The sequence below is a fragment of the Rhinatrema bivittatum genome, chromosome 1 (assembly GCF_901001135.1).
Source record: "Rhinatrema bivittatum chromosome 1, aRhiBiv1.1, whole genome shotgun sequence".
Taxonomy (NCBI): Eukaryota; Metazoa; Chordata; class Amphibia; order Gymnophiona; family Rhinatrematidae; genus Rhinatrema; species Rhinatrema bivittatum.
This window is the reverse complement of record NC_042615.1, coordinates 277,853,056-277,867,489: the sequence shown is the minus strand read 5'-3', so window position 1 is coordinate 277,867,489 and position 14,434 is coordinate 277,853,056. Positions and strand designations below refer to the sequence as shown.

Below are 14,434 nucleotides of genomic sequence, written 5' to 3'. Positions count from 1 at the left end.
CGGGCTAACAACCGGAGCGCACTGTACTGTATTGGCCAGTTAGTTTGTAAGTCCTCTGGGGATAGGGAAATATCTACAGTGCCTGAATGTAATCCACTTTGAAAAGCTGAAAAAAGTGTGAAAAGCGGAATATAAATCTAAAATAAATAAGTGATGAGTGCTATTAGTGATGCGCATTTTGGACACGCTAATCCCCTTATTGCACAAGGGGTTTTGTGTGCGTCCAAGTATATGTTAAGCAGTGCGTTCAGCCGAGCGCACTATATTGCATCAGTCTGACTATTAGCTCTCTGTCACAGACTCACTCTATGGGAGGTCATTTCCAAAAGGATTTACGCATGTAAAAACTAGGTTTTACGAACATAAATGAACTTTACAAATGTAAATGGGCTTTTGAAAACTGCTACTTTTTATGCGTGCATCTCCTTTGAAAATTCACACCCTAGGGCTGAATTATCAAAAGGTTTTACGTGTGTAAATGGACTTTTGAAACTTGCTACAATAAATGCTACTTTTACACAAGTAACTCCTTTTGAAAATTACCTCCTATGATTCTATCCTACCATCCTTTATTCTTACAGACATATTCCATTACATACTTTTTCTTGATAGATAGATATAGATGAAACTAGGGATCACGTCATGAAACTAGCTAACCAGCAGATTTAAAACAAATCATCATAGGAAGTATTTTTCCACTCTGAGCACAATCAAACTATGGAATCTGTTGCTAGAGGATGTGATGAAGGCAATTAAAAGTGTGGTTTAAAAAAGGGTTGGACAGGTTCCTGAAGAAAAAGTCCATAAACAGTTTTTAACCAGGAAGACTTGGGAAAGCCAGCGCTTATCCATGGGAGTGAGATACAAGAAACAGATCAACTACTGGGGATCTGCCAGGTACTTGTGACCCAGACTGGCCACCGGAGACAGAATGCTGGGCTCGACAAACTTTGGTCTGACCCAGCATGGCACTTCTTAACTTTATATTCTTACATGTGTTCATCAGATTTAGTTTTCTTTTACTGATCTATGTAACCTCTGCTGCTCACTGTGCTATAGTATCTCTTAATAACTCAGGCGTTCATGAAATTCTCCAATTTTCTCTCAGGTATCCTTAGTGATGCATGCATGACCTCACTAGGCTACAGATTGTACAGTTTGATCATTCTAATAGTGAAATAGGTATTCCTTAAAATCAAGTCAATTGTTCCTTTTTGTGGCTTCAAAGTATGAACTTTTGTCTTTCACACTTCCAGAGATTAACATACTGACTCAGGCACATTCCTTTCCCATATATGCAGACAGTGCTCATATCACCAGAGGAAACCTTACTACCAGCCTTAGTCTTCCCTCATATGGTAAATGTTCCAGTCGCCTAATTAACTCAATTGCTTTTCACTTTTTCCAGCTCTGATAAATTTCTCGAGACAGGGAGCGCCAAACTGTACAAGATACATCAGGTGCAGTCTCACATGACCTTATACAATTGTAGAGCAGCCCAATCTCTGCACTTAAGCCCTGTTTTTATGCAACCAAGTACACTTGAAACCTTAACTTACTGCAGCTTATACTGAACCTTGACTGCACTGCTTCTGCTAAATTACACAATAACATTCCATGTATTCCAACAGTGTGTCAACATTTGCACCCAGTCATCCACCATCAGGGCAGCTGTTGGACAAAGATGGCACTCTGGACAAGGGTTGCATTCAGTGGTCCCCTTCTTTTTCAGGTTTGCATACTCACAGATTCAAAAGGGTGGCATGTTGCCCTCTCCTACAACATCCCCCCCCAGGTTTGGCACCCAGGGCAATCACCTTTATTGCTCAACCCTTTGTTACGAGGAGCGATGGACCCTTGAGCTGAGACTAGGTTGGTGCCACCTATAGGAGGGAGGCCTCGATAGGTCCTCGTCGTCGGGAGGCGGATGCATGGAATGGAGACCCAACCGGACCTTTACCTACACCAGCTCTCGTTCCCCGCAGGTTGAGCCCTTGGGTGTCGGGGCCGGGAGGACTTAGGTGCGGGACTCTGACGAAGTCGATCCTTGAAGGCAGAAGGCGGAGGCAAAGTCAGGCGTTCCAGAGGTCGGGGCCAGCAGCAGGCAGGAGAATCCAGGATCGGGCTAGAGGTCGAGGCAGGCAGCTAGCAAGAAGAGTCGATGAGTCAGGGCAGGAGGCAGATGAAGCAGAATCCAGAGACAAATCAAGTCAATAACCAGAAGAACCAACAGAGGGAATGAGAAGCAGAGACAAGAGAGGGACCAGGACCAGACGAAGCAGGACCAGGAACAGATGAAGCAACCAGCAGCTCTGAGTCAGAGCGAGACCTGTTGCTGAGGCAACTGCAGTTTGCCAGGGCCGGAATTAAATAGGCCCCTGGCTGACACGTCATCACTGAGGGCCGCGGGCGTTTCCTGCCACTGGCCCTTTAAATGTGGGGGAGCGGTCAGGCACAGGCCATTAGGTGTCTCCCCTGAACAATGACCATAATTTCCCCATCCTCCCTCAGGGTCTGTGAGCACCTCTCTGCAGATTCCCCAGCCTTTCCAGGGATTGGAAGACCCGATTCGGGGATTGAACCAGGGGCCTTCCATATGGCAGTGCACAGCACCGAGCCATCAGGCCGGCCTATGTTAGTTAATTTCAAAGGCCTCTGGATCCCTGCTCCATCATGATGGGTCCACGTGTGTCTCCACCCCCCCCCCCCCCTCTCTCCCTTTGTTTTAAAATTTGGGAGAAACACTGATTGGGACTCTACTGCTTCCCTAGCTCTTCTTTTGGCCTTATAAATCCTCTCTGTGCTGCTCGCTCTGTGAAGGTGTGCCACACAGCATTTTTGTTTAATGCAGGTGTGCCTGGGGCTTGAAAAGATTGGGAAACTTGTTGGGTTCGTGGAACAGACTGAGGAACTAGCAGCAGCACCGTTCCACCAGGCCTTCCTAACACACACATATACAGTCTGATGTACGTATGGGTTTTTACCATGCTGCGTCCTTAGGATAAATGTTTAGTACAAAAGCGCTAAGATCGCTCCTGCAGAGCCACTCAGTATATATACAATTCATCATACATCCCTGAGCTGCAGCACAGCCCTGTTCAACCACTGTGTCACAATGAACCCTAATATGCTTGACAGTTGTCTCCAATCATAAGCGGCTTTACAGTGAGATTTAAACAGGAACATTAAGTCGTTTGGCAGCTACTTAAATTTCCATGTCCATCCCCTTCACTCTCTCTTTAGCTTAACTATCTCAGGCTTTATCATTCCACTTTCTCAAGAGACCTCAACCCTGACCTGAAGAAACAAGTTGAACAAGAGGCTGATGGGATTTAAGTCATCCCATCCACATGTTCTCCCACCAATCTACTGCAGGCCTCACCACCCTTCTCGGTGACAGAACGGATATTCGGGTTCCATCAGGTTTCTAGGGTCATTCCATTTTGCGCCTCTTGATATCGCTCCACCACAATCTATCTGGCCTAGAGGGACTATCACCTCCGTGAAAGAGAAGGGATATGTAATCGCTCCTCCAGTGCTAAGCACGGCCCACATTGCTCTTCTTAATGCTTACCACAGGCAGAAAGAAAATGAGATTATAACCGGTTATAAACGTGTTTGATGTAAGTGCTTGTTAATCACCTCAAGCTGAGCAGACGTTTTCAGGAAAGCTGCCAGAGTTTATATAGCTGCAGTTATATAACTGATCCCTAACCCTTCCACACCCCACACACCTGCAATTAAACTACCATGGTTCTGACATCTCGGTGTCTCCTGTTGTGATTTCAGAGGAGAAGAAAGGAAAAGAGAAAAAAAACACAAGATAAAAAAAAAAGAGGCTGAAGGAAAAGAATACAGAAAAAAATGGGATGGAGAGAAAACTGGGAACTAGCAATAAAAAGGGGAGAGGAACGAGATTGAGGAAAAAAGAGATTTTTTTTCACGTCCTGTAATCCTCATCCTTTTCTATCCCTGTTGTTTCCTGTGTCATTTTGTTTCACCATTCCTCCTAGCCTGCATCTATCCAAAGATCATTCTTTGAACGTTCTTCCTCTCTTCTTTTCCTTTGTACGATCTCTCTCAGTCTCTCTTTTTTTTCCTTTTCTGTACGGCTCCCTAGATGCTGAGAGAGTTACTGACTGGGCAGCAAAGGGATTTTAAGAAAGATCTTGATGGACGGAACTAAATGCATGATTTTAATAAATGAACGGTAAGTTTAAATTCTTCCAGTACCACAGCATAACAATTTCCTTAGTTGACCTCCCACACAGAAGATGTCGGTACATAAGGTCAACTCGGTCCACCCAGTTTACCCATTTCTGCCTGCCCACCGTGCTACTACAGGCGTTACTTGGTCTGCGATCTTCTCTCTCCTGTGTCCATGGTCCTTTGGGGCCAAATTTTAAAAGGATCCAGTCCATCAACTAAGGGGTTTAACCAGCTATATTTACAGGGCACCTAACGGGGTGCAAAATCTGGCCACCTGGTTTCAGGAGGTGGCTACGTTTTAGCCACTTAAATTGGAGCTCTTCGGAGGGTCGACGGAAGAACTTAGATGGCTAGCACTGATTTTTCCCCAGGGCGGTTCTTACATCAGAGGCTGCTGGTTTAACTCCTGAAGGCAATGCTTTTAGTTATCTGGGCCAGGGGGCGGGCCCCTCTTGAGGGGGCGGGGCGTAGGGTATGAATGATCCTGAACGGGGGGGGGGGGCACAATGACTGGCTGATCAAGGAAGCAAAGTCTGGCTGCACCGGGGCACTGTGCTGTGTGGGTGGTGTGTTCTGCCTGCCTGTTTCTGTCTCTCTGTGTCTAGGTGTGGTATGTCTGTGCCTCTCTCGGTCTCCAAGTACAGCGTGATTGTGTTTGTCTGTGCCGCTTTGTGTGCTGGGGGGGGGGGGGGGGCGGGAATTCTGTGTCCGTCAGGGGGTGCATTATCTGTGACTCGCTGTACCTTTTTGTCTGGGTACACAGTGTCTGTGACTGTCTGGATATGAGGTGTCTGTTTCAGTCTGTGTCCATGTTTGTCTACGTGCCCTTGCTCCCTTCAGCAACTTGAAGAGGCACAAAATGGGAGGAGGGTTTAGGCCACTGGTTAGCAGCATGGCTCCCTGACGGCTTGGCAACTGGTTCAAGAGCTGAATAGTTGGCAAAAAAAATGTGACACCGGTTCAGGAATCCAGGAGTGAGTGTGAGTGCATTATATATAATGTAACCCACCTTGGCTTGAAAACTTTGCTCACCCTTGTTTCGCTTCCTACAATCAATCAGTTAATTTATAAGCTACCTTTCCTAGACAGCTCAAGGCGTGGTACAACATAAAAAAAAAAAAAGCATAGCCTCATAAAATACAACTAGGAATGTCTTTTCCAGATGTCGAGCACTCGCTTAGTGAAAAAGCATTCCTCATGAGCCTCCCTCTCTTTGCCTTCACACGATGAGGCCTTGCCCTTCAGCTCTTCACTCTATGGAAACTGCTAGCTTCCGGTGCGTGACTGAAGCCTGCCAGATATCTGAATGCTGTATCACGCCTCCCCTTTCTATTCTTTCTTCCAGAGAGAGTGCATCGTTGGCTCTTTCGGTCTCTCTCGGCTTGGCTCTTGGTGTAGGCCATTAGCCGTTTTGCCTCCATTTTATCAGCGTCTTGCTGCAGCTTCGATCTCCAGAGCTGCACCCGGTCCTCACGGCAGAGGCTCGCTAGAGAGCTGTACAGAAGTAATGTTTCTTCCCTCTTCCTACTACTGATATTTCTCTTTATGCACCCAAGCAGCTTGATAGCTTTCCCAGTTGTCTGCAGGTCACACTGACTGGCCACCTTCAGACGATGACCTCCAGGTCTCTGTTCTGACTTAATTCTTCTCTTCCAAAATGATATTAGGCTCCTGGATCTGTGCAGCCCAAAGGCATGGCTTTAGATTAAAGTGTAGTGTTTTGTCTAATCCTTAGCATATCATCTGCAAACAGGTACGCTTTCCCTTCCACTTCTTCCCCGACGCGACTTATAAAGACAGTGAAGAGGACGGGAGGTCTAACACTGACCACGAGGCAACCCTGCTGGTCGCTTTCCCTTCCAAGGGGGGATCATATCACGTTTACCATCATTCTCCGAGTCTTGTTTCTCACCCGGTTTTTTTCCAGTTCCTAAACTGGTTTCCTTGCTGACCGGTCTTCTCTGTAGAAAAGCGCCAAGGCCTTCCTGAAATCCAGTCAGGCCACATCCACTGTAGCCTCCCACCACGCCATCCACTACTCTGGTCGCCTCAAACAAATTTTGCTTGGCAAGCACTTCCCCTTGATCTTCCCCAGCTTCAACGCATCAAACTATTCTTTCCCGCAGGGGGCCTTCCCGTTACTTGCTCAACACCGATGTCAAGCTAACAGGTCTGCCGTTTTCCTGTTTCTTCCCGCTTTTGTGGAGAGGGCCTGCATCTGCTCCCCTCCAGTCTCCTGGCACTTCCGCCGCCTCCAGTGCTGGAAGCTGCACAGGGCGGTGAAGGGGGGGCAGTCAGGAACTCCTTCAGCAGTCTGGGATACGCCCCATCAGGTCCTGTGTCCTTGTCTACTTTCAACTGGGCTAGTGCCCTTGAACAATGCCTTGCGCGCATAAGAATAAAGAATAAAAAGGCTTTATTCAAGAGAAATATACTGTCTGTCTTGCCTGTTGCCTTGTGTTAAACTTTATCATCGCACTCCTCAGTAAACGGAAAAATGTGCTCACCCCCTTATGTCCCTGCCTTTTGTTTTCAGCCCCCTTCTAGCTTGAAAACTGAGCAAACATATGTAGGATGCCTGCCGTCTTCTGATCCTCCTCCTCACTAAACCAATCCTCCCCTTTAGGCCTCCTTTTAGCCTCCCTAAAGAACATTTATCCCCTCCCTTTATTGACCGGGCAATATATTCCTTGGTTTGAGCTTTTGCCAGTCTCACTGCCCAGTCTGCGTCCCTTTCTTTCTTCTGGTAATGTTGCCCATCCTCCTATTACGGTGCCTGTTTTCTTCTGAACGTTTGGAGGTTTGGGACTTACTTTTTCCCCTACAATCGGTGGACTATAGTGGTCTCTTGCTGTGTTCCCTTTGCTGAAATGCCCAACACATAAAGAGTCATTGCCGTTTCTTTCCAACATTTTGTACATTGGAAAGCATAACAAGGAGTATTGAATGATATAAGAGGGATCGATGTCTGTCCATCTATCCATAGGCATAATAGCTCTCCAAAAAAGGAAAGAAAATTAACCAAATTTAGCATGCAGGAAGAAAACGTGAACACAGCGGATAAGTTCAAAATCCAGAAATGTTGGGTCAATATTTTTTTTAGAGAACCAAGCCTCAAAAATACAGTCCCCATTGCTTCCAAAGCGTTAGAGCTGTATAATGTTGACTACTGCTCCGTTCTGAATAACTCCCTCACCCCCTCCAGCATTTTGGCCCAGAACAACACAGGCAGACAGAGGCATGGAAAAACGACTGAAGCAGCTGGCATTGGATGGCACCAAGTCCCCTCCTTCACACTTCCAAAGTCTCACACACGTACACAAACCCTCCCAAAACAGGCCGATGCAATAGTGGCGCACATTAAACGGGCTCTCAATCATGAGCGCCCGCTCCCTTAACGCCCGGCGACCCACCTCTCCCTGGGTGCCCGATTTAATATTTAAATCAGGTGCTGTGGTAAAAAGGAGGCGCTAGGGGAAATTGTGCACCCCTAGCGCCTCCTCGGCGGTGGGCACCCGGGAGAGGTGGCTGTCAGCCGGTCAGGAAAACGTGGCTGTGTACAGGTTAAGAAAACAGATGCTCTAAAATTAGAGCATCCCTTTTCCTAACCTGAATGCAAACACCCTTTTTTTTTGGGGGGGGGGGGGGGGGAGTGGGGGGAACATTTCTAATTTTTTTAGTTCCTCCAACTTAATATTGCCACAATATTAAGTCAGAGGAAGTACAGAAAGGCAGCAAGCAGTATTTTCTGCTTTTCTGTACACTTTTTGAGCTCCTCCAAAATTAACGCCTGCTCGGAGCAGGCAAGTAAAAATGCACGCGTCGGCCACACATTTTTTTTTTTTTTTTTGCATCGGAGGAGAATAGATAATAGCCTCATCAACATGCATTTACATGTGATAAGCGCTATTACCTGCGCGCACGATGGGACGTGCATTTTGGACGCACTAACCCCCGTTTTGCATCAGGGATTATGGACGTGCGTCCAATCACGCATTGAGCTGTGCACTGCGGCCAGCGTACGGTACTGCATCGGCCTGAAAAGTCCCCCAAGCACGCCCCACCTCCTCCACCCCACCCCCAGAAAGACACATCCACACCGCCCATACTGACACACCATCAAACACATACACACATTGCCCCCCGCATGTACATCCTATTTCTACCCACCCTATTTACATATCTCATCCCCAAATACTTCACATACATAGCCCCCACATACCTTCCACACTCATCATATACAAACACGAACCATCGCCACAATGACCCCGTACATCCCACCAACACACTCCCCCACCCCATGCATACTCCCCAGACTATCCTCTGCAAACACATCACACCCCCTACCTACACACCCCATCTTCATGCACCTCACATACAAACACAGCCCCACACAAACCCCCATCCTCCACACACATCTCATACAAATACATACACCCCCCACAGAAGCTTAAATCCCCCATACACCAATTCCTACACACCCATTTTATACACATCTCACAACCTACACACTCCTACGCACACACAACCATCATACTCACACATTTCTACATCTCATACACAGAGATCACAGAAACCCACAACCCACACTCCTGAACCCATAAATTCACACCCCTCCACACATGCCTACAGCCCAAACACGCCTACAAAACACACACACACATTCTCTCTCCTTCCACCCACACCCTCGTACATACCTTCACTCATGTCTCCCTAATTCCCACACTCACACATCCCCACGCAGACCAACAACCCACACACTCCTACACTCACACACCCACATCCCTCCATGCACAACTTCACTCACCTCCACCCATACACTCCCCAAAATACCGCACCTACACCCCCTACAAACATCCATATCTCTAATTTTCTAAAACACTTCTCCATCCAAACTCCTCCATACGCAAATACTCCTTTCACAAATCTGCTGGAAAGCATTCTCGAAGTCATGCCTCTGCATGCTTTCCCTATTTGTTATTGGTTTCTAATCATTCCTTTGTACCTCCTAAGTTCCTATTCTTGATAAACCATTCATTGGCTTGAATTTTCTCGTGTTTATGAAAAGCCTATGGGAAACAGAAACCTTCAAGCTGTTGTAATTCCAGGAAATGTACATACAGCACAGACAATGTTAGTGTACACTTCCCTAACGCTCTCCCAGTAAGGTGCTGCAAGCCCACTCTAACTCAGTCATGCATGGATAAAAATGTAGCTTCCATATGGATTCAGTCTTTGACCTCTATGCTGAGAGAACTAGCTATAGCAGGGGTCAGGAACCTTTTTGGCTGAGAGAGCCATGAACACCACATATTTTAAAATGTAATTCCATGAGAGCCATACTAACTACAACCCCCACCCTCCTGACTCCCCCAAGACCTACCAAATTAATTTACTACAACCCCCCACCCTCCTGATGCCCCCCAAGACCTCCAAAATTAATTTACTACAACCCCCCACCCTCCTGACCCCCCCAAGACCTGCCAAAAGTCCCTGGTGGTCCAGCGGGGGTCCGGGAGCGATCTCCTGGACTTGGGCTGTCGGCTGCCAGTAGTCAAAATGGTGCCGACGGCCCTTTGCCCTCACTATGACACAGGGGCTACCGCCACCATTGGTCGACCCCAGTGACATAGTGAGGGCAAAGGGCCGTCGGCGCCATTTTGACTACTGGCAGCCAACAGCCCAAGTCCAGGAGATCGCTCCCGGACAGCTCCTGGACCCCCGCTGGACCACCAGGGACTTTTGGCAGGTCTTGGGGGGGGTCAGGAGGGTGGGGGTTGTAGTAAATTAATTTTGGAGGTCTTGGGGGGCGTCAGGAGGGTGGGGGATTTTGTTAGATTTTTACTTTTTTATTAAGATTTGTCTGTGAGCCAGATGCAGCCATCAAAAGAGCCATATCTGGCTCCCGAGCCATAGGTTCCTGACCCCTGAGCTATAGGGTAAATACATCAAATGCGGGTATGTTAAACAAATCCACGCAAACCCATTGCCAGCAGTTTTGCTTTGATTATTGCCCAAGGAAAAATTATGCACAGAGATTTGCACCTGCTTTCTCTGTGCACAATTTTTCCCGCATAAACATAAACAGGCATAGTTTTAAATAATCAAAACTACCTATGCAGTTTAACCTGCTGCCTTCTCTCCAGCCCCGGACCAGCTCTGCAGTCCATGGTTAAAAGTATGTGCAAAGTTGAACAGCATGCATACTTTTACCCATGGACAGACCCACATTTTTTTAAAGTCCTGATTTCTGTAGGTAAAATGTTTTTTGTTTTTTTTACTTGTGGAAAGGACTTGGAATAGTGCCCTTCCTGCAGAGCTGACCTTAGCAGAGCCAATGGCAAATCAATCACAGCGGGGCCCTGGAACGCTGACGAACATGGATCCAGCTCCAAGCTGACAGGAAATTACGGTGTGGGGGATGGACCATGGGATAAACATTGTGGATCCCTAAAGGCTAAGAGGATGGAAATGAAGAAAAGAGTGCATGGGGGGGGGTAACCTGCTCGGTGCAACAGTTACTACCCTTATCAGAAGGTATGGAGATTACTACCCTTAACCAATAAGCCTTGATGCTTTGATTCAACTGCAATACTGCTCTCTGCTTCAATGGCAGGGGGAAAAAAAGAGAACTGGATTCAGACAACAACCTACGAAGGCCCCAACTTTTACAGTCTGGGGAACTGATAAGCATGGGCATAACCTGTACAGAATGGCAGTTACTACCTTTAACATAAGGCATGGGATTATTATCCTTAACCAATAAGCCTTGATTCCTTTGAAGCTACTGCAGTATCGCTCTCTGCTTTGATGGTGTGGGGCATTGTGGAAAGAGGTACTGGATTCAGACGACAACCAACACGAGCCCTGAACCTTTACGGTTTGGGGCACTGATACGCAGACATAAGGGAGAAAGCACTGGATTGCTTCTAAGTCCATAAGCAAAGCACGTCAGGCAGCACTGTCTGAATTTTCAAGAAGGCTCATCACCCAGTAAAAGAGAAACATGGGGGTAACCTGCACAGCACGGCAGATACCACCTTAAGAAGCTTGCTGGGCAGACTGGATGAAAGATTTTGGCCCTTTTCTGCCATCATTACTATGTTACTATACGGCCACTGCACCTATTTGACCTCGCACCAAGGACGGCCCTACCTCCCTGACATCCTTTGGAATGTGTTTTACTGTAATAGTTAAAGAATTAGTAGAAAGTTGTTTGTTTCCTCTCTGTGTCTCAATTAGATTATAAGCTCCAGGAAGCAGGAACTATCTTTTCCATGGCTCTGTACAGCATTGCATATGGCTAGTTAAGTAGTTTAGTACTAGCAGAATGGTTTTAGAAACATTAGCACCTGTCCAAAGACCACCAAACAATTTGAATATCTTACTCTGGCGACTGCAGAATATGGCTCAGGAACTTCAGTGAATCATGAGACTCTTTAATGCGTTTTGAAAAAAAAAAAAAAAACCATAAGTTTATAGTTGGTGTTGGGGATGGCTTAAAAAGGATAATTTTGCTAACCCCTAATAATCGAGGATCTTTTTTCTTGAGCATGCTAAGGTGACACCTGGTTCCAATTTGGTTTTCAGGATAGGCTGATCCAGTACTGGTTCTGCCTCATTGAATCCATGGTCTCCCATTTCCCTAAGGAAAACCGTACTACAAGTCCATTGCAGGGTAATCAGGTAACAGCAGGAACGGTTCAGCCTATCCCGACAAAAAAAAAAAAAAAATAGAGCACACTGGAGTCAGTAAAGGACGCCAGCCCATCCTCCTCTCGATATTAGACAGTTGTCTGCTCTTCCCAGTAGGCTTCGATCCACCTCTGTTTACAGATTTCCTCTCTCTCTCCAGGGGGAACCACCACTGCATACAACACCGCCCAGAATCCGAGAAGCGACATTACGGCCATTGGCTCGCTGCCATGTGCGGCTGCCTGTCAACTACAAGGAGCCGCCAGGAAGAGATTGACGCCCTTCCCCCCTCTCTCCCGGACTCAAGGCGACGGCAGAAACACAGCTCGCAGTGGCATCGGGGGTAACAATGTGCGCGCATGAATTATCAATGCAAGCAAGAAGCGTCGCAGGCAGGAACAGCGCCGACATCCTCTGCGGCTGCGCTCGCCAATCGCCATGGAGGGAAAGTTCAAAACTTTGGTAAAAACAAAGCCAAGCCAGAAAGGATGAAGGGGTTTAAAAGGTGGCCAAATGGAACACAGGTAAAATGAAGGGGAGGGGGGCCAGAAATGAAAAGGATGCTAATCCTTGAAACCTCTCGCGTATTTCCACCCTGTAAGCTGTAAAGCGGTGACCCTTCCTTAATTCCCCCAGGAGGTAAAAGCTGAGGCTGCAGGGTCCGTGAACTCCCCTCCCCTCCCGGCCACAGCCTCTGCATCACTGCTGCCTGAAGAGCCGAAAGGAGAGAGGCCGTTAGCTCTTCCATAGGCAGCAGCACTCCCACCGCATCACCAGCCCCCAGCTCGCTCCCCTAGCACTGCACTTTGCTCGTGTTGTGATTCTATGCTTCAAACCCTGTTACGTTTGAGATTTTTTTTTTTTTTGCGAGCAATATGTAGCTTTGATCAAGAGTTCAAACTTCCAACTCCAGTGCTGCCAGGCCCCGGTCAGCCTCACATTTTAGGTCTGTCTCATCGGGGTTCTCTCTCTCTTTGTTACGTTTTCATTCCTTCTGTCTCCCACTCAGGTTTCAGAGTGCAGGCTTAGTAGCCTTATCCGTTGTCAAGAGAGCTGTAGTAGGGCGTGAGATGTTAACCCCCTCCCCCCCCGCAAAAGCCCCCTGTAGTACATGAACTTTAGGGACCACCCAAGTCCCTTCTTCAGCTGTGGCTCTTCCCTCCGAAGAAGGGCCCTGGTTTGCAGATATCATGCACTACACGGTCTTTATTTTTTGCATTACAGTCTATCAACAGAGAATGATCTTGCGTGTGCAATGCAACCGCAGCACCTTCCTGTGCCATTTCTTTCACTCTCGGTGGGGTGCCTTTGCCACACACACGTCTAGCACCATGCAGCAATCAAAGAGCAAGGGGCGGAAAGAGTTAACGAGGAACCATTCGTATTTTTTTTTGCTCTTATAAAGAATCCGTTCGGCGTCCCCCCTCCCCTGAGGACATGCCAAACTCGGAGCAACTGTCAAAGATTTGGCCGTCCCGGGGGCCCGTTCCGCACTCTATGCCTTTGCTCTGCCAACGTGCTGCTCCCGATCTCCCCGCCCAGTCCCCTGGCAGCTGCGAGAGAGAGAGACTAAAGAAAAAGCTGGCAGGCTTTCCTGCTAAGCAGCAGCGTTTGATGAAGTTTGCTGGAAATTGCCCCCCCCAGCCATTTGTTACCCCCGTTTCCTTCTCTTACCAGTCCGTGGATGACTTTCTGTTCAGAATATCCTCCTTGGCCGTCAGTAGAGATAAACTGTATTTTTCCAAATTAATGGCGCTCATGATGCTCCCCTCCCCCCTTGCTTGCAATTAGCAAATTCTCCCTGACTTGCGTCTTTTCTTTTCTCTCGTCCTCTCCTTCCCCGGCCGTGTTGCAGGCGCAGACAGAGCACAAGCTCACTCAGCTTCAGGAAAAGTTTCTTGACTGAAAGCCTTAAGCCAGAGCTCCTCCCCCTTCTGGAACCTTAAACAAATCCAGCGGAGAGAGGAGGAGGGGGAAGAGGTGTGTGTGTGTGTGGGAGGGGAGTCAGAGAGAGAGAAAGGGGGTGCCGATGGGAGTGAGGGTAGGGTGTGCAAGCGACACAGAAGTAAAAGGAGAGAGTTTGTTTCCCTGAGGTTACTGCCTTAGCATTACCGTTTTCCCACCCTCTGTAGTTGTCCTGTGCATAAACGACTCACGAGCAGGTTTCACAGAGGGTGTTCTCCCTCCATGCAGGAGCTGGTTTATCTATCAGATGGACAGGGAGGGTCAAAGTGGGTATAGGCCACCCTCTGATTAGTTTCAAGATTATTGTTCTGAAGTGGAATCAAAGTACATGGAAGACTAGCTAGCATTTTATTGCACTTATGGCCTTATTTGAAAAGGACTTTTCCCTATTCGGTGTCTACAGAAAAAAAATATCATTATGGAATAAGGCACTTAACATTTTTATATTGTGGTATATATCTATATGTTTCATGTGAATGATGACAAAAACGAATGGCTGCTCATTTATACATCCTTATAACAGACTAAGGTTTATGAGAAATAGGCAAGGAATGGGGCCATTGCC

At 47.4% G+C, this 14,434-nt stretch overlaps 1 protein-coding gene across 1 annotated transcript in view; it reads right to left on the bottom strand.

Moving 5' to 3' along the window:
- Window positions 1–13,834, bottom strand: part of LOC115087796 (drebrin-like protein) — a 195,529-nt gene extending 181,695 nt beyond the window's left edge. The window contains exon 1 of the mRNA XM_029595386.1: window positions 13,579–13,834. Coding sequence (XP_029451246.1) covers window positions 13,579–13,664 — 86 coding nt within the window. The 5' untranslated portion in view covers window positions 13,665–13,834. The remainder of the gene's footprint in view (window positions 1–13,578) is intronic.
- Between the last annotated feature and the right edge of the window lie 600 nt (window positions 13,835–14,434).